At 39.2% G+C, this 19415-nt stretch overlaps 1 protein-coding gene across 1 annotated transcript in view; it reads left to right on the forward strand.

Annotated features, from left to right (window-relative positions):
- EIPR1 (EARP complex and GARP complex interacting protein 1) overlaps nucleotides 1-19415 on the forward strand; it is a 180668-nt gene that overhangs the window by 137819 nt on the left and 23434 nt on the right. The window contains 3 exon segments of the mRNA XM_038394569.2: nucleotides 11181-11317; nucleotides 15066-15233; nucleotides 16728-16895. Coding sequence (XP_038250497.1) covers nucleotides 11181-11317; nucleotides 15066-15233; nucleotides 16728-16895 — 473 coding nt within the window.

The raw sequence follows: 19415 nt of genomic DNA on the forward strand, positions 1-19415 counted from the left end.
CATTAAGGAGAAAGAGAGGTCTAAAGGGAATTTTCTCATTCTCTAAATTAGATATATTCTCAAATTTCTATTTATGATTTTTCAAATAATTCAAAAGCATAAGACTGTAATATGTTTTAGATATTTCAGAATTGTACATTTAAAGAACTGAAATGTTTCTGTGAAAAACAAAAAAAGTCAAACATACTGAACTTTCTCAATGAAAATGTTATGTACCTCCATTCTCATATTTTCAGTGAATCATTAGTGGTGGTGTTATGATGATTATTATAGAGCTTTCTATCTTTAGCTCTCAGTACTTTGCAAAGGTAGATGATCATAGAAACATATGAGATAGGACTGGAAGGGACCTTCTGGATTAGCTAGCGAACAGGGGAGTATGTTAGGAAGAGCTGCATCACCGCTGGCAATGCTGCTCCTGTCTCCTCCACCTGAGCCTGTATCCAGACAGACAGCCTAACCATGGATGCCTCTATCCAGATCCTGGTGTGGATTTTCAGAGACTGTGGCCTTTATTTCCCACTCACAGAAAGCCAGGCTGGGGGGACTATCCAGTGTGAAAGGAGCCTGCTGGTGGAATCTCTCAGGAAGCAGGTGGGAGAGCTACAGGAGGAGGTGGCTAGACTGGGGAGCATCCCTTCCCATGAAGAGTTCCTCGAGAGTATTCATATGGAGACATCTAAGGCTGAGGAAGCTATCCAGCTACAGAGGACAGCTGTGACAGACTGTGGGAGGAGGGTATGGCTCTGTCACAGGGAGGACATAGGCAGCTGGTTACTTCTGGCAGCAGGCAGTGCTCCATCCCTACTCCCAACCCATCCACCGTGGTGATGGAAAACCGATATGCTGCCCTGGCAATGAGGAATCAACCCCAAAGGTGGAGGAGGAGAAGCCATATACCCACAAGGCTGGGAGGATCACAGCCACCACTCCCAGGAGGAAATGTAGAGGAGTGGTGGTTGGTTACTCTCTTCTGAAGGGACAGAGGCGCTCATCTGTGACCCTGACATGGTATCCCAGGAAGTATGCTGCCTGCCAGGGGCCCATATCCAAGATGTTATGGAGGGATTGTCGAGGATCATCTGGTCCTCTGACTACTACCCCATGCTACTCATCCATGTTGACACTAATAATACTATGAGGGCCTGATGAAACTGACTGAGGAGATATCTGAACCATTGGCAATTATTTTTGAAAAGTCATGGAAGATGGGAGAGATTCCAGATGACTGGAAAAGGGCAAATATAGTGCCAATCTATAAAAAGGGAAATAAGGACAACCTAGGGAGTTACAGACCAGTCAGCTTAACTTCTGTACGTGGAAAGATAATGGAGCAAATAATTAAGCAATCAATTTGCAAACATCTGGATGATAATAAGGTGATAAGTAACAGTCAGCGTGGATTTGTCAAGAACAAATCATGTCAAACCAACCTGATAGCCTTCTTTGACGGGGTAATAAGCCTTGTGGATAGGGGGGAAGTGGTAGACATGGTATATCTTGACTTTAGTAAAGCTTTTGACACTGTCTCGCATGACCTTCTCATAAACAAACTAGGGAAATGCAACCTAGGTGGAGCTATTATAAGGTGAGTGCAAAACTGGTTGGAAAACCGTTCCTAGAGAGTAGTCATCAGTGGTTCACAGTCATGCTGGAAGGACATACCAAGTGGGGTCCTGCAGAGATCAGTTCTGGGTGCAGTTCTGTACCATATCTTCATCAATGATTTAGATAATGCCATAGACAGTAGACTTGGAAAGTTTGTGGACGATACCAAACTGAGAGGGGTTGCAAGTGCTTTGGAGGATAGGATTAAAATTCAAAATGGTCTGCACAAACTTGAGAAATGGTCTCAAGTAAATAGGATGAAATTCAATAAGGACAAATGCAAAGTACTCTATTTAGGAAGGAACACTCAGTTGCACAAGTACAAAATGGGATATGACTGGCTAGAAAGGAGTACTGCGGAAAGGGATCTGGGGGTCATAGTGGACCACAAGCTAAATATGAGTCAACAGTGTAACGCTGTTGCAAAAAAAGTGAACATCATTCTGGGATGTATTAGCAGGAGCGTTGTAAACAAGACAAAATAAGTAATACTTCCGCACTACTCTGCGCTGATTAAGCCTCAACTGGAGTATTGTGTCCAGTTCTGGGCACCACATTTCAGGAAAGGTGTGGACAAATTGGAGAGAGTCCAGAGAAGAGTAACAAAGTGATTAAAAGTCTAGAAAACATGACCTATAAGGGAAGAATGGAAAAAATTGGGTTTCTTTAGTCAGGAAAAGAGAAGACTGAGAGGGGGATAACAGTTTTCAAGTACGTAAAAGGTTGTTACAAGGAGGAGGGAGAAAAATTGTTTTTCTTAACCTCTACGGATAGGACAAGAAGCAATGGGCTTAAATTGCAGCAAGGGAGGTTTTGATTGGACATTAGGAAACAATTCCTAACTGTCAGAGTAGTTAAACACTGGAATAAATTGCCGTAGGGAGGTTCTGAAATCTCCATCATTGGAGGTTTTTAAGAGCAGGTTAGACAAACACTTGTCAGGGATGGTCTAGATAATACTTAGTCCTGCCATGAGTGCAGGGGACTGGACTAGATGACCTCTCAAGGTCCCTTCCAGTTCTATGATTCTATGATTGAATCTAGTCCCCTACTACTGCAGATAATCCAGTCATGTAATTTCATTTGGGGGAAGGTATTGTGTTAAGGTTATGAATGATTTATGTATCAATCTGGGCCACGGATTGTGTGCAACTCCAGGAAGGGAGGGTTGTTTTTAGCTCCTCCAGCGTGGGGTGATTAAGGTGAATAAGGCTATAAACACCTTGTGATGGAGAGCTAGTTGTAGCGTCCCCGTCTCTGAAGTTGCTGCAGCACAGAGAAGGCTGCAGGCTTAAATGGAATCAATCAACCTGTTCTGGGTGGGGATTAGTTGTTGGTCTAATGTGGTAATTTGCATTGTAAAGGGGAGGATATGTAATTGAGAACAGGAAGTAAGGGGGTAAGCTGCATAGAGAAGAAAAGCTGTGTGAAAGGCTCCTGCTGCTATACACCTGAGCTACATCCTGTCATGTTTGGAAACTGAGAATTAAAGGTATATACGGGTTGGAAAAGAAATGTACTCTGTGTTTGTGACTAGGAGACCACAAAAACAGGCTAGACTCGTGTGACCTCTGGTAAGCTGCTAGCATGCATATAGGAACTCTTTATTTTTTTTACGTTTTCCCTGTAGTGCTTTTACCTTAAGAATAAATGTGCTTGCTTAGAAAAAGCTGTCTGGTAACTTGTAACTGCTAGCAATATACTGTTCAGAGCCCCAGAAGAAAAAGCAAAGCTTAGGTGCTGGCCTTTAGATAGACTGGTTTGCTAAGGATATTGCAGTATAAAGCAGTGAGCCGTGTTACCTTGAAATCCCAGTCAGCAATGAGGGAGACAGAAACCTTAAGTAGATGCTCTCTAGGGGCTGTGGAGAGGGGAATACAGGTGCAGTTACCCTGAAATATGACACAATTTATAAATTTATCAAGCATAATTTTAAAACTAGTTGTCCCCCATTACTTTTGTTGAAGGTTGTTCCAGAACCGTACTGCACTGCTGGTTAGTAACCTTCTTCTAATCTCTAGCCTAAACTTGTTTATGGTCAGTTTATATCTGTTTATTCTTGTGCCAACATTGCCCTTTAGTTTAAATTGCTCCTCTCCTGGGTTTTATCCCTCTGATATATTTATCAAGAGCAATCATAATCATTACTTCTGTCTTCCAAGTGGGGAAACTGAGGAACAGAACTCAAGGGACTTGCCAAGGTTACACAATTTGTCAATGACAAATCTAGAAATAAAACCTAGGACCCATTGCTCTCACTCTGGTGCTCTTGCTGCTAGACCATACTGTTGATGTAATAGAAACCACACTTCAGATTCCATTCAGTCTCACCTCTAGTCTATTTATTCTGCAGCAGACTCTTTCCACTTTAGAATGATAAACTCTAGATTAAGTGTTTTACACAGTGAACAAGTATAGTATATGTTTGTTTTAGGAAACTTGGCTTCAGTTTCATTTTGGCTTGAAAATGGGATATCTTCGTTCTCCTTTTTCAATTCGGCATTTGAGAAGCCAGAGCTTGAAGCAGAAAATGAAATGTCTGATTCCTTCTTGATATTTCGGTGATGTGGGACAGAATCCTGATAGATTGGCCAGACATTTCATATTTTAATACACTCAAACCTGTCCTTAAAAACTAGGAAGACTTTTGGCCATTCAAGATATTTTCTGTCTTTGAAACTCATCATTCCATAAGGGCTATTAAGGTACAAAACTGTGTAGATCCTCTCATGTCCCTTAAATCCCCCAAACCTTTCTATTTCACCTGTTAAATAAGTATTCTTATATAATTTTATTACATTATAAACTTACAGTTCCTTGTATGTCACCAAATTTAGGCCCTGATCCAGGAAAGCAGTTAAGCACATAGTTAAGGGCTCTGCTTAATCAGAGTCCTCATGTATTATCGTTCCACTCTCTTTTCATGTTTTATTTTCTCTTGAATCTTTATCCTAAAATCAATGTGAGTTTCTTACACAATTTAGGAATATTGTATGCATTGCTTTTATACCCTAAAAATATACAGCAAATTAGCTTTTCTCTTTTCAAAATTACAATGTGTAAGCCACTTCAGATAACTTTAGGCCTGAGATTTTGGCTGTTAAGGATGGCATATTAACAGGTGTCGTTCTCTTCCTGCATTCCGTATATTCCTTACTCTAAACTGAATGTTTTCAACTATGGACAGGCAGGGATCCCAAAGATCCCTTACTGTAAGGGCTTGTCTACATGTACAATTAAACCACAGCAAGCTGGGATGGGAGGGGAAACTATCCTGTAATGGTCTAACTGGCCATGTGGAGTCTGTTGATACACATTTTTTCTGGGGGAATTCTGTGCCATTGTGCACGCGCCAAATTCAGGTCCCCAGTGGATTTTTTTTTTTTCCTCTGTAGAAAATACATTCTGCCAGAGAGCCTCTGCAGTTATGCCTTTCACCGACCCAGGGCTGCTGGGACTGCAGAACAGAGGACAGCCAGCTCACCAACAATAGTAGCGCCAATAGGGAGGAACAGAGGCTGTGTTCTTCACAGTGCCCTGCAGGGCCAGGTCAGAAGTATGGGATATGGAGGGGACAAACAGAGCGGGGCAAATGTGGCTTTTGGGAGGGGGGGATCACATAGACTAAGGCTCAAAAAGGCTATTGCGGGGGACAGACTGGGACAGGGACTAAATGGGAATGGAGATGCAGGGCCACATGGAGATCAGGGGAATGCAGGGCCACATGGGGATGTGGGGAGAAGGGGTGGCTGAGTGGGGGTGCAGGGACCCATGGGGATGCGGGAAGGGGAATGCAGGGACATATAGGGACAGGGGCAGGTGTGCTTGAGTGGGAGAGACTAGGGGTCAGCCAGGTTTTGCATGGGAGAGGCTCCCCAACTACCTAACAATCCCTCCTCTGCCCCCCCAAAAACGTGTTCCATACTTCTACCACCCAGACCCAACAACCCTCCATGTTCACTCCCAGGCTCCTTCCCAGCAATGATTTCCCTCTCCCTCAGCTCCTCCATTACTCCTGACTCCCCCAAACCTTTGCACTGCTTCTGAGGTGTGGGAAATATGTTTCTGTATTGTAGTTTAAATGAATTATTACTCAGTTATATATTAATATGCCATTAATATGTAAGGAATCTGTTTGTCAAAAACATTCCCTGAATCTTTTTTTGTCTGTATTGTTACTACATACTTGTTCAGATATTTTGAAATAAATACCAAAATAAATTATCAAAATAATTGAAACTGCTGTGATTATATTGTGTTATTTTGACAAATAAAATATGCACAATTTTGCAGAATTTTTAATTTTTTGGCACAGAATTCCCCCAGGAGTAGTACATTAGCAGTTTGTTAATGGGCTTTGAGCTAGTCTTGTTTCAAAGAGGACTAGATCAAAATGCTGTAATGTAATTATCAGGGTCAACTAGGGGCAAACTAGTACCCTGTAGATTCACACTCCAGCTTCCCCTGTCTAATTGTTTGTGTAGACAAGACCTGTAATAAGGCCCTTCTATATTCACTACTGGAAATATAGTAACTTCCTTTCTCTTCTGTTCCTTCCCTCCAAAATCATAGATTCCGAGGCCAGAAGGGACCATTGTGATTATCTAGTCTGACTTCCTGTATAATACAGGCCACAGAACTTCCCTAAAATAAGTCCTAAAGCAGATCTTTCAGAAAAACATCCAGTCTTGATTTTAAAATTGTCAATAGTGGAGAATCCACCATAACATTTAATAAGTTGTTCCAATGATTGATTAATTCTCACCATTAAAAATGTACGCCTTAATTCTAGTGTGAATTAGACTAGCTTTGATGTCCAGACATTCAATCGTGTTATAGCTTTCTCTGTTAGACTGAAGAGCCCATTATTAAATATTTGTTCTCAATGTAGGTACATACACTGTAATCGAGTTACCCAGCCTTTTCTTTGTTAAGCTAAACCGATTGAGCTCCTTGAGCCTATCAACGTAAGGCATATTTTCTAATATTATAATCTTTCTGATGGCTCTTACCCGAACCCTCTCCAATTTAAAAACGTCCTTCCCCTTCAAAGAGGGGGAAGTAAGAGATGAAGATAGATCCTTTCCTTTCGGTCTTCCTCTTCTTACATTAAGGTACAAAGGAAAACCAAAACTAAGGTTTTGAAACTGTATTTGTTTCCCACAGGCTCTTATTTCAGTGGCATCTGTGTTTTCTTCTGTTCCAGGACTCATGAGCCGGGGGGGGGCAGAGAGTATGACTCTTATGTAGCTCTTTGCTATCAGTTTAGGAGAAGATGATTCCTTTTTGACTGCATTTTGTGTGATGTGAGTTGTGGTGTAACAGTGGCTATAGAAGTGTGGACGAGAGGTTCAGAGAATGGTTATCCACTAGAGAAGAAAGATTTGTTTGAAATAATGTTTTTTACAGTAGGAATCTGTGTTGAGTTGTTTGGGAACTTGACCTGAACCGTAAATGTGTTCCCTCCCTTCTTGGAAAAAGTATGCTTCATTTCATAGAAGTGGTGAGAGGATTATGTGAGAAGAACTGGGGTGGAATGGCAAATCCTAAATGTATACAGTTTCTCCTTTATATTTCAGACCTGAATCAAGGGTGATCTTTGGAAGTGTGCCAGTCCCAAACCACGTTTAGATGCCTGGAAGAGGTCTGTCATGTTCGGGGGCTCAATCCAGACCAGTGAGGGATTGTGTCTTAAAGTGTAGGGTAACAAGGTCTGTGCATAATACTTTAGACAGCGGAGGTTAAGATAAGATCAGTTTCCTAAAATGTCTGCTAAAATGGGAAAAATCTCTCCTAAAACTGACAGAACTAATCCACTGGGGTATGTTTTGGATACACAGTGCTTGGAGGCTTTCTACTCCAGGAATAAATACAGAAAAAATAAGACAGAAATGTGTGGTTTTATTTTATTTGGAACTCTTGTATATTTTCCGTATTATTGTTTCTTTCCCTCTGATTATCTAAGTTTATTTTCTCAAGGTTAAATAAGCTTAATTTAATTTTTGAGATGACCCACTCAGATCCTGTGCACTTCTGTGTAGGTCGGAGTAAATCCTATGTATGAAATTATACATATAAAGAAACAGTATGGTATAGTATATTTTTATTATCTTGAATCCAATGGATGAATCTTATCCATCTTATTTCTTCTTTATCAATAAACTGCAGCTTTTTAAAAAAGGGATGTGGCGAATCAGTAAAACTGTGTCCAAACTTACCTGGCTAAGATCATTCTTACCTGAACAAGGGAAAACCTCAGCTTTTCTGACAGGATGTAGGGGATATTAGAAGGGCTTTAAAAGCTTGACCACAATGAAATCACAGACAAGCTGTAGGGAAATGGGTGGAGATCCCTTAATTTCTATTGAAGAAGAACCCCTTTTATGCAGATCTTGATAATGGACAAACTGTTTAATGCCTGCTTTAATGGAACAATGATGTGTAGCTGAGGGAGTAATAGGTTTAAAATACCTTGTGGTGATCAGGGCAAGTGTTATAAGCTTGTCTGAATTGCATCACTAGTGTGGTAAATGTACTGATTTTAAAATAGTTAAAGAAAAATATAAAAATAATCTTTTAAAAGAACTTGGTGAAGAGAGATTCTTTCTTGTATTTGGTGGGAAGCCATCTTCTAAATGGACTTGATATGGTGATTAGAATATCCATTTTGAATGCAATAGGGGAGGTGTATGGCTCGAAGTACATCAAGGGCTGTCTCTCTCTTAGGGAAGATGACAAATGTTGATATCTGTGGATTCTTCTAAAGCTCACCAGAATTTTATGTAAACAAACTTAAGTGCTCCTTGTAGATGCTGGATTCACTGCACTAAAGAAGAGTGCCCATTTAACCACACAGTTGAAACAGCTCAATTACAGTTGTGTGAGTTTCCCAGCATCACTTTCTTTCGGAACCTCAAAGCCCTGACTTAAAGGAAATATCTTTCCATGATGAATTCTGTCTTTTTGACTGGAGCTCAGTGACAACTTTATTGAAAAAGATGTTTAGATGCCACATTGATAGACCAACCATGAGTACCAAGGTAGATAGAAAGTTTTCAGTTCAAAAAGATTTAAATAACTGTTCAGACAGCAAATAATAATTTTCACACTACTGTTTGGCATAAGTGTACTCAAAAGATGGAAAAATAAGCAAAATATAACCATGCATGTAGGTCTCTTACATTGTTATACCACAACAAACAAATACTTTGCAAAGGTTTCTGAAGACATGCACATCTCAGCCAGTTTAATCATTTCAGAGGATGAAAAATTGTACTTGGCTTTGAAGGTTTCTCAATTGCTAACTTTAAAATCCCCAACGAGGAGGAGTTTGTGTCTGAATTATCAGATGCATTAAAAGGTTTGCAAAATACAAAGGTGTACGTGGTTATAATATGATAAAGCATAAACTTATGCATCACATCTCTTCAATATTGACAGCATAGACCTGAAGTTGTTAAAAGTCCTTCAAATAGATTGATGCTAGATATGTTTAGCTTTGGTTATGCCTGTGAAAACTCAATATGGTCACTTAACATAATAAGCATTCTTTTAACCTTTGCTCACTTCAAATATTTAGAAATTATAGTAGTAAGTGGAGTGTAAAAAACAAGGAAGAGGAAGAAGTAATTGGATGGAGTTGAGCCATGGAAAACTTAGGCCCTGGATATTGGTCAAAAGTTCCTTACAGTGAGATCTCATAGTGTGTGGAATACGTATCACTAAAACAATTTAAATGTATTCTACATAAATCACTTAGAGAATGCAGTGAAAGGGGGGGGATGAACAAAGTGACCAAATACATTTCTTTCATCTTTAACTTCTTTGCTTAGTCATGTGGAAATTGTACAGTGTTGTGCTGTACTAATAGCAGGTTGGTTTATTTTTTTTCTTTAAAATATAAAATACAAACCCCTAGTTTTAGCAAGGGTATTTAAATTAAATAATATTACTCTGAGCCTCCAATATTTAAGGCATCTTTCTGCTCGCTTTGACTTGGAGAGAACTTATCTTCTCATCTTCTGTGGAAAATTAGTTACCTGTTGTGGCCTTTCTGTCAGTGTTGAGAAGGTGAATGAGAGTGCAGAGAGAGGAAATCAGAGATCCAACGTATCTCCTGCTTCCCTTCCAAGCCTCCTTATGTACTTTGAAACAAGAACTTTTTACTCTCGCCATATGACCTATCATCCACCTTTCACTGTATCGTAGTAGATGTGACATTATATGCTAATGGACCAGGATTTTAATTTTTTTAAAATTACATTGGCCTTTATTAAACAGCCAACACCTGCAGCATGACCCAAACCTGGTTTACTTCGGCCTGATATTGTATAGGTCATTGACGTACTGCAATCACTTGAAGAAGAGCGCTAGCACTCAAAAGAACATGTTCAGAAAACTGGCTGGCTCAACCTGGGATGTGAACACTCGGACACTTAGAACATCAGCCCTTGCCCTCTGCTATTCAACAGCAGAATACTGTGCTCCTGTCTTGTGTTGCTCATCTCACACAAGGCCAGTCTATGTAGAGCTTAATGAAGCTCTGCTCATTGTTACCAGGACTTTTACGTGCAACTGTTGCCAGGGCTGCCAATGCTTAGTAACACAGCACCATCCCATATTCACCATGAAGGGGTTTCCATTATGCTCCTGGCCAAGATCCATGAGGACAGTGACTTGCTTCTCTACTCAGACCTCTTCAACCATCCACCAATTTGTATGTCTTCTGGACGCCCTTTATGGTCACTTATGACTCCACAGGACAAGATGCTGGAGTCTGCTTGGCTTAATGACTGGTCAGCGATGACAGTCATTAGTCACTCTCTCATACCAACCCAACCATCTTCCCACCAGGTTTTGACCTGCCAAGGTACCAATGGTCATCCCTGAACCAGTTTCAAACAAGACAGGGCAATTATGTGACCAATCACTTCAAATGGGGTTTCTCTCATGACCCATGATGTAGATGTGGGCAACTTCAGACTATGTTGCATATCTTTGACAAGTGCCCACTGACTTACTTGACAGCTGGCTTCTGTCTCTGATGAGGATGCTATCAAATGGCTGGGCACACTGAAGGAAGGTACATTCATTAAGATTAAAACTGGGACTCCTGTATTGAGTAACATTGAGTATTGATATATCTTTGTGAGCAATTCCATGTAACTGAATGTATGTATATATTTGTGCTTGTTAACCATCTTCAGATGTTTGAATACTCCCATGAATTTTCTACAAATTATATGAAACAATTTAATTTTCTTTGGAAACATAAAGAAGGTTAGAAAATGATCTTTACATCCATTGTCTGCTGAGTAACTTGCACTGGATAAGCCTTATATAAATTACTTCATATTGTGTGGGCTAGAAAACAAACTTACTGGTCTGGGTTTTTACATACTTACTTATGTGTGTGTTTGTTTATTTATCTTCCCCCCATTATTATCTTAGTAGCTCTACCTTACTTTCTTGCACTTGGAGCAATAGGTCAGCTTGCAATTGTTCCACTGTGCCTGCATTTATTTTAGTTTTAGCCTTATTTGTAAATACCCCCTTTTTTTTTTAATGCACAGCTCTCCAGTTCTGCTGCATTGGAAGGAAAAGGGCAATTAAAATTTACGACCGGACGATGGAGTCCACACCACAATTGTACACAGGTTGCAACAGCTAATGATACTGCCATTCGAGGATGGGATACACGAAGTATGAGGTAACAAAAAAAAATTTGCTCTCTTGTTCTTAAAGAATAGACTCTCTACTGGAGGTTAATTTTCATCACTTTTGACTTGTTTTTTGAAAAAAAGGATAGAAAAGATGTGACTGTATAAATAATTGTAAATGGAATGGATTTGGATTGCATTGTTGGTGTATTCAGAGCTTTCAAGTAAAAGGTTTACTCAAGGGTTTTTTCTAAGCTTCAAATCTACCTTGTGGTATTGAGTGTCATTGAACTATGCAGTAGTCCCAAGGTGATTGTTCAATACACAATATAAGTATTACTTAAACTAGAGCTGTTTCGTAATTCAGCATGAAAATCAATGTCTGTTTAAATCAGAGTACTGATGGTGCACTAATTGTTATCTCCATAGTATGGTAATTTAATCTCTGGAGGTAAGTTTACATTTTACTTTTACCATTTTAGTAACTACCGTATCTAAGATTATAACATGCTAGTTCCACACAATTATGGACTTTATTTAAAAAAAAAAAAAAGTGAGCCAAGATAAACAAAATGCAGCAAATATACCAAGTTAGGGACTCTACCTGCTCTGGTTGTGATTTTGATAGGCAAAGGAGTAGTGATGTGCACATCTGTTGCCATAACAACAGAAGCCTGCAAGCTTTTTTAAGATACCATTTATCCCCTTAGCACACAGTAATTTATCACTAAACTGAGAAAACGAATGTCTTGTAATAACTTCTGTTGCCTTAAAGGGGGGATGATTTCAAATTTAGTTCTATGGCTCCTGCAAGCCCTGGGTGCAGCAGTAAGTCCCCATGTTTCCCAAGCTAAAAAGGTTTATTTAATTTCATAAAGCAAAGCTAACTATACATATACACAATCATCAAAAACAAGAAAAAATTTTTCTTGTACTTCTAGCATCTTGTCATTTTCATTGTTCTGTAAGAGGACATGCAAAAATCTAAATTCATATTTATAAATAAGGCTGCCTTTAATAAAAACGTATAGGCGGTAATGTTGAAGGGCAAAGGAGAAGGATTTTTTGGGGCTCTTCCTTTGTTTTCTGTAATTATCTCATTTCAGCATGTTGTATTCACACTTGAGCTTAAAGCCTAACTATGTTTAAGTGCTAAAGACCGTGCACACAATACATTTAAGTCTCATGCTCTTACTTACTAGTCCTAATGGAGAAATCTTCTGAACATTGTGTTTAATGAGGTATCCTAGTAAACACCAATGAAAAATATTTATTCAGGTTATTAACAGTAGCTGAAAGAAAAATGCTACGGTATGGTTTACAAAAGCAAACTTCACAATTACAGATTGTCTAAACAAAGTAGAAGATATAGAACAAATCACAGCTCAGATTAGACAGTCCCAAAACCAGTCTGAAGAGCAATGGACTTCAGACAATGAACTATTTGCAATCTACATGAAAAAAAATACAAACAAGAATAACTCTGAGCTAAAGAGACTGTGGTATCTCTAGAAAGAGGCTAGTCTGATTTGTCTACTAAATAAGTAGAGTCACTGTATTTCCTGGAATATAACTATTGTGCCCCAGCTACCCACGTTTGGTATGTGTATGAAAATGTTGCACCAACTGCATGTGGACATGTTGGTGTATAGTCATATTGAACCATAGTTCTGACATCCCCCAAGATTTGTCTGAAGCTTCCACACTGCAGAGTTTAGGAGCTCACGGGACTGAGCTGTACACCAGGATTTTCGCATAGGATCTGTTCTTTAAGCTACCAAATTCTGCGGGAGGGACTCTTCAGACCCATGGAGCTTCTGAGCTTGGACAGAACAGAAGTGCATAACGGATTAGCACTGGGGAAAAAAACAGGTTCTTCACAATAAGGGGAGCCAGACTAGCTGACTTACAGAAAGCTCCTGTAAATAGGCAGAAGTAGGAATAGAAACCATAAGAGTAGATGAATTCAGCCATAATTAAGGAATAAAGGAGTAAAGACGAGGGAACCAAGGATAAAAATCTGCAGAGAATGGGAAAATGGAGGAGGGAGATACTGAAGAAGAGCTAGAATAGAAGCAGGAGAATACTGTCAAGAAACCCCTTGAGTGTGTAGAAAATGATGTTGAAGGTGTTAGACGAATGAGGAAAAGAACAGAAAAAAAGACCTTCACGCTAGTGCAGGAGGTCATTAGTAATTGTAATAAGAGCAGTGTATGTCAAGCTGAGAAGATAGAAACCAGAACAACTGTTTCCAAGAGAAAATTAAATCAGAGAAAGTCCAGGCAGTGGGAATAAATTTCAAGAAGATTGGAAGAAAGAGGAAAGAAGAAGATGGGACAGTAGTTGAAGAAACAAGAGTGGTGAAGGGAGAGTCTTTTAAGATTGGGGTAAGCCTGACATATGTTCAGAGGATAGGAGAAAGAGAATAGAATGGGTTAGAGGGTGAAGAAAGTTAGTATTTGGCATTTCAATATTACCAATGGTAATCCACCAGTGGAAAGAATGTCCCTGTTTGCAGTTTTCTGAACAGTCCTTAAAAATGCGAGCATCATGCACCTTCCCTGACCAGCCCCCATTAATATCGAGAAAGCATACCTGATGAGCTACCAATACTTGCATAACCATAGAAACATACCCCTTTCTGTTAATGTACTCTGTGGCAATATGGGCTGGTGCCAAAATAGGGACATGCATGCCATCTGTCACCCCCATCACAGTTCAGAAACCCCATTGCTGCAAATCCATCCACTATGTCCTTCATATTGCCGAGAGTCACAGTCCTGTATAGGATGAGACTATTTAATGGCTCTACACACTTGCATGATAGCAGCTCCCACTGTGGATTTTCCAACTCCAAAATGGTTTCTTACAGAGTGGTAGCAATCTGGAATTGCAAGCTTTCACAGTGCAGTCCCCACTCACTTCGCTACTGCCAGTGGAGCTCTCAGTCTGGTGTCCCGCACTGGAGGGCTGGGGCGAGCTTGGCACACAGATCCAGGAATGTGGTCATTCATATCTAAAGATTCTTGAGCCACTGCTCATCATCCCAAACTTGCATTAGGATGCAATCCCACCAGCCAGTGCTTGTTTCTCGGGCCCAGAAGTAGCACTTCACTGTTGCAACCGTTCCATGAATTCTACCAGCAACCTTGAATTGTTTTTCACTATGTCTCTAAGCAAACTCTAAGCAAGGACATTGTCATGTCTCCCATTGTTGCAGTACTTCCTGCAGCTCTGTAAATACCAGCAGATCATTGAAACATTAATGAGAACAGTGCAGAGCTCTGCAGGCTTCTATCAGAGGTGACAAACACGAAAAAATGCCACAGGGTTTGTAGGTATTTTTAAAAAGGAGCAAAAATTATGGGATATGCTTAGCATTATGGGGTGGAGAAAGTTGCTCACTAGGAAGTTGACCTTTAGCTCTCAGGTCCCTGGCCGAGTCACTTGTATCCCATAACACATTGTGAAAATTTCCCAAAAGACATTGCGCTGTACAAAGGCGTGTGGCACACTGGGATACCTACAAATGGTGCATTGTACTTTGCATTGACGCAGCCGCTCCTGATCAGTACGTACCATCCCAAAGCAAACAGCCAAGTGTGCACGCCCATAAACGATGTACAGACTCAATGGCTGTATGCTGACATACCTTGCATTAACCAAAGATTATAGTATAGATGTGGCCTAGCTCTGTCAGTGCCAAAGGATTAACCAAGTTACTAGAGAAACAGTTTTTTATCAGTAGACTGCAGTTAGCTTTTATACTACCTTTAATTTTTAATGTGTGTTTTACAGACAGATCTATTACATAGAAAATGCACATGGACAGCTGGTGCGGGACCTAGACTTTAATCCCAATAAACAGTACTACCTGGCTAGTTGTGGAGATGACTGCAAGGTGAAATTCTGGGATACTAGAAATGTCACAGAGCCAGTGAAGACACTAGAAGAGCATTCCCACTGGTAGAATAAATTATCTGCATGCTGTTTTGTGGGTGGACGGTTTATGTAATTTATTCTGCTAATTATTTTACTGTTTAAAAACAATGCAAACTAATTTATGCTATTGCAATTCATCATTTTTCTGCATCATGGAATAGTTTTAATATATGACTATTTCTTATATAATTTTAAATTAAGGGTTGGGGAATGTGAGTCTAATTTCTAGTAAGGTATTTTCAGCTGTATGACGGGTGAGATTCTGGGCTGTATTTCTAAGAGGCGCAGCACAGGGAGAAGGGGGTCAGGTGGCTTTTAAGACATCTCTGCACTCTGAGTTCTGGATTGCTTTGTAGCCCCTGACATAATTTACACAGTCTCAGTTGTCTCAGTTACAGCATCCTCCCTGGGCTGCCTTATGGCAGTTGCATTGCCCAGCATCTCCGCAATGCTACATGCTGCAGCCTGCACCCATGCAGTTGCTCTTCACACCCCTTGAGCCAGTACAGGCAGGGGGATCCTTAGATCAGTTTCTGCCCTGGGGTAGTGGTCTCCCTTGGCCAGATCCAGGGCTTTGAGAGCCCCCTTACACCATTTTAGCCCCTTTACACAATATGAAGGGGCCAGAGCAAGGTGAGAATCTCACCCATAGTTTTAAAAAATTCCTTAAGAGATTAACCATTCCATTTTTGAACGCTTATGTATTCATATTTTTGTAGTCAAGAGAAGCTGAGCATTTCATATTGGAATTTGGGCTTCAGAATCACTTGCAACATAAATCTGGACCCTGCAGCCACTTCGACAGTAGCTTGAAGATGTGAATTAACAGAAGCAATATTTTTACTTGTTGAGAAGATTAAAACAAAAATAGAACAAAAGAAAATCATAACGTGATTGGTGTTAACTTAATTCATAAAATATAAACACTAGAAAAATCTAATCCTTTTGATTTTAGGGTCTATTTTAACAGTTCACTGTAATTATGTGAGATCTGGGTTAATGTAGTTTATTTCAAATTCACATTTTGCTTTTAGAGTACCTTACTGTATTTAGTATTTTTAGAATGTCTATTTGATATATTGGACTATAAGCAGACATTTACTCTTGGGGAATTATATTAGAGTTTGGTTCCTCCACCCCACCCTCCCAACCTGCAACCTGTTTGTTGATTTTAAAGATATGGCCCTGGAAAATCAAATTACATGGAAGTTTATGACCCAAATGAAGACAGCAAAAAACAATCTTTAGGATGACTGTGTCAGATTCTACCCATACTTGTAGATTCTAAGGCCAGAAAGGACCATTATGATAATCTAATCTGACCTCCTGTATAGCACAGGCCATAGAACTTTTCCAAAATAATTCCTAGAGTATAACTCATTTTACAGATTAAATTTCTCTGAAACTATTTGTTCACATTTAAATTGAAATAATTTATTTAAACAGTCCAGTATATTTACTTACAGACTCTGTGGAATAGACTCTTGTAATACTTTTTTGATTATTTACATTTTATAGGGTATGGAATGTACGATACAATCATTCTCATGACCAGTTGGTCCTTTCAGGCAGCAGTGATAGCAGAATCATTCTGTCTAACATGGTATCAATTTCTTCTGAGCCCTTTGGACATCTGGTAGATGATGATGAGCTTAGTGACCAAGAGGACCACCATCAAGAGGAGAAGTATGAAATATATTGATTTTCACACAAACCTTTTGTAGTATCAGGTGTTTTTTACTTTAAGGACTAACATGCTATATTCTTTACCGACTTCAGGATTTTTGTATACACACCTTTCAGGTATGTTGTACTTTTCAATTTAATCTACTACACTGAGTCTTGGATGGGATCCACATTTCTAAAACTAATTGGCAGAGTTGCTGTAACTTCACTGGTGTAAGTGGGATGGGACACTAAACGCCTGACCCAAAACCTTTTAAGTCAATGGAAGGACTTCCATTAACCTCAGTGGGTTTTGAGTCAGGCCCTGAGCCCACATTTAATAATATGTATTACATAAGGGTTGAAAGTCTTCTGCTTTTCATCACATTTTCTCATAATTCCTTCTTCCTTAATAATCTTTAGAGTTAACATACACAATCATGAAAAGAAGAATGAAAATATATTGCCAACATTAATTTCCTTCTTAAGATGGTTGATTGGCTCTACTAGAAAATGATACCTTTAATGTGCCTATATATATTTAGAATTTTTGATTTTTAAAAGTTATTTTCAGCTGAAGGTAAGGAATAACGCACATCATGGTGAGCATTTGTAAATGTATATTCACTCCACTTCAGTGTGTAAAGAAGCTAGACACATCATAAATTATTTTATTAAAAATAGTATTACTTAAAAACATTGTGTACACTAAAATGCACTTGCTTTTTATGTTGTCTTTTCTTATGAGAAATAAGCCTACATTTTTATTATCGCTTTTAATATTAATAGTTTCAACCCTTTAATTTTTATTTGGAAAAGTACTTTGGCAGCCTAAAACTTGAGTGGAAAAAGTGCTCATTCCCCAACCTATACTTTTGCATGCACGTTTTTTTGCTTATACATATATATGTGCCTGTTCTTTGCAGGCGTGAACACCTCATGTGCACTGAACACGTCTAACATTTGTGTCCACATACGTGTTCTTAATTTATGTTAATATACAAAAATGAGTTGGGTGCTTTATAGTGAAGATAGAAAGGCATGGTTCTTGCCCTGAATTTTTTTTTTAATTAACAATAGGGTTAGATGGAGTGAGAAAAGGAAAGGGTTACAAAAATAAGATCAGACAGTTACTCAGTTATGCTACGTGCACCTCTGAGCTATACATCTATCTATATTGAACAATAAATGCAAGTCGCAAGAGTGTCCTCACCTGGAAAAGTTGCCTATGGCTTAGTAGTGTATAAGTATTGTCGATGTACCTACAGCAGAGCTCTATAATCACACTGTGCCTTGTCATTCTCTGTGTGTGGTCTCTGCATTGGCCCACAATCCCTAGAGTAAGGTAGACTCTCTATTTTGGGCCTGTGATTGGCCTCTCTACCATTCATTGGGATATTGGTGGTCCTCTTGATTTCTTCTCTCCTTCTGAGTTTAGCTTCCATGTGAACTGGATGCATAGACTCATAGAAATGTAGGGCTGGAAGGGACCCCAAGAGGTCATCGAGTCTAGTCCCCTGCGTTAAGGCAGGACCATGCATACCTAGACCATCCCTGATGGGTGTTTGTCCAACCTATTCTTAAAAACCTACTGTGTTGGAGATTCCACAACCTCTTTTGGAAGCCTATTCCAGAACTTAACTGCCTTTATAGTTAGAAAGTTTTTCCTAATATCTAACCTAAATCTCCTTTGCTGCACATTAAGCCAATTATTTCTTGTCCTACCTTCAGTGGACATGGAAAACAATTTATCACAGTCTTCTTTATAACAACCATTAACGTATTTGAAACCTGTTACATGGTCACCCCTCAATCTTCTTTTCAAGACTAAACATGCCTGTTTTTTAACCTTCCCTCATTGGTCAGGTTTTCCAAACCTTTTATCATTTTTGTTGCTCTACCCTGGATTCTACTCAATTTATCCACATCTTAATGTGTGGTGCCCATGACTGGACACAGTAATCCTGCTGAGTAGAGCAGGACCATTACCTATGACACTTCTGTTAATACTATATCTCAGAATGATATTAGCCTTTTTAGCAGCTGCATCACACTGTTGACTTGTATTGAATTTGTGATCCACTATAACCCCCAGATCCTTTTCAAAAATCTTCTAAATCTTTTTTTTTTCCCCTTTCATAGTTGTATTGCTGTGAAGGAGTATAATGTGACTAATTAATCCTGAACTGTGCAACCATGAAGGTTAATACCCAGGGTTCAGAACTACCTACTCCCATTCTTGCTCATTTTATAATTAAGCTTGTCATGTTTTCAATAATACACTCCTACTTTCAAGGGTTTATAACTAGAAGAAAAAAATTACTTTGAGAGATTTTTTTTTTTTAAATCAGTACTGCTCTCTTTTTTGTGAGGAATTAGCGGAGAGCAAAAAAAAAAAAATTCCAGATTCTTTCTAAAAAAATAAGCAGTGTATTTACTTTGGAGGCACTCTTTTCAAATGTTTTTCTTCTGAGGGAAGAATAAAGGCAGGCATAGCACATTTCATATACAGAATGTGGCTATATTCTGGAGAGGTACTAG

This window comes from Dermochelys coriacea, chromosome 3, assembly GCF_009764565.3.
Source record: "Dermochelys coriacea isolate rDerCor1 chromosome 3, rDerCor1.pri.v4, whole genome shotgun sequence".
NCBI classification, from domain to species: domain Eukaryota; kingdom Metazoa; phylum Chordata; order Testudines; family Dermochelyidae; genus Dermochelys; species Dermochelys coriacea.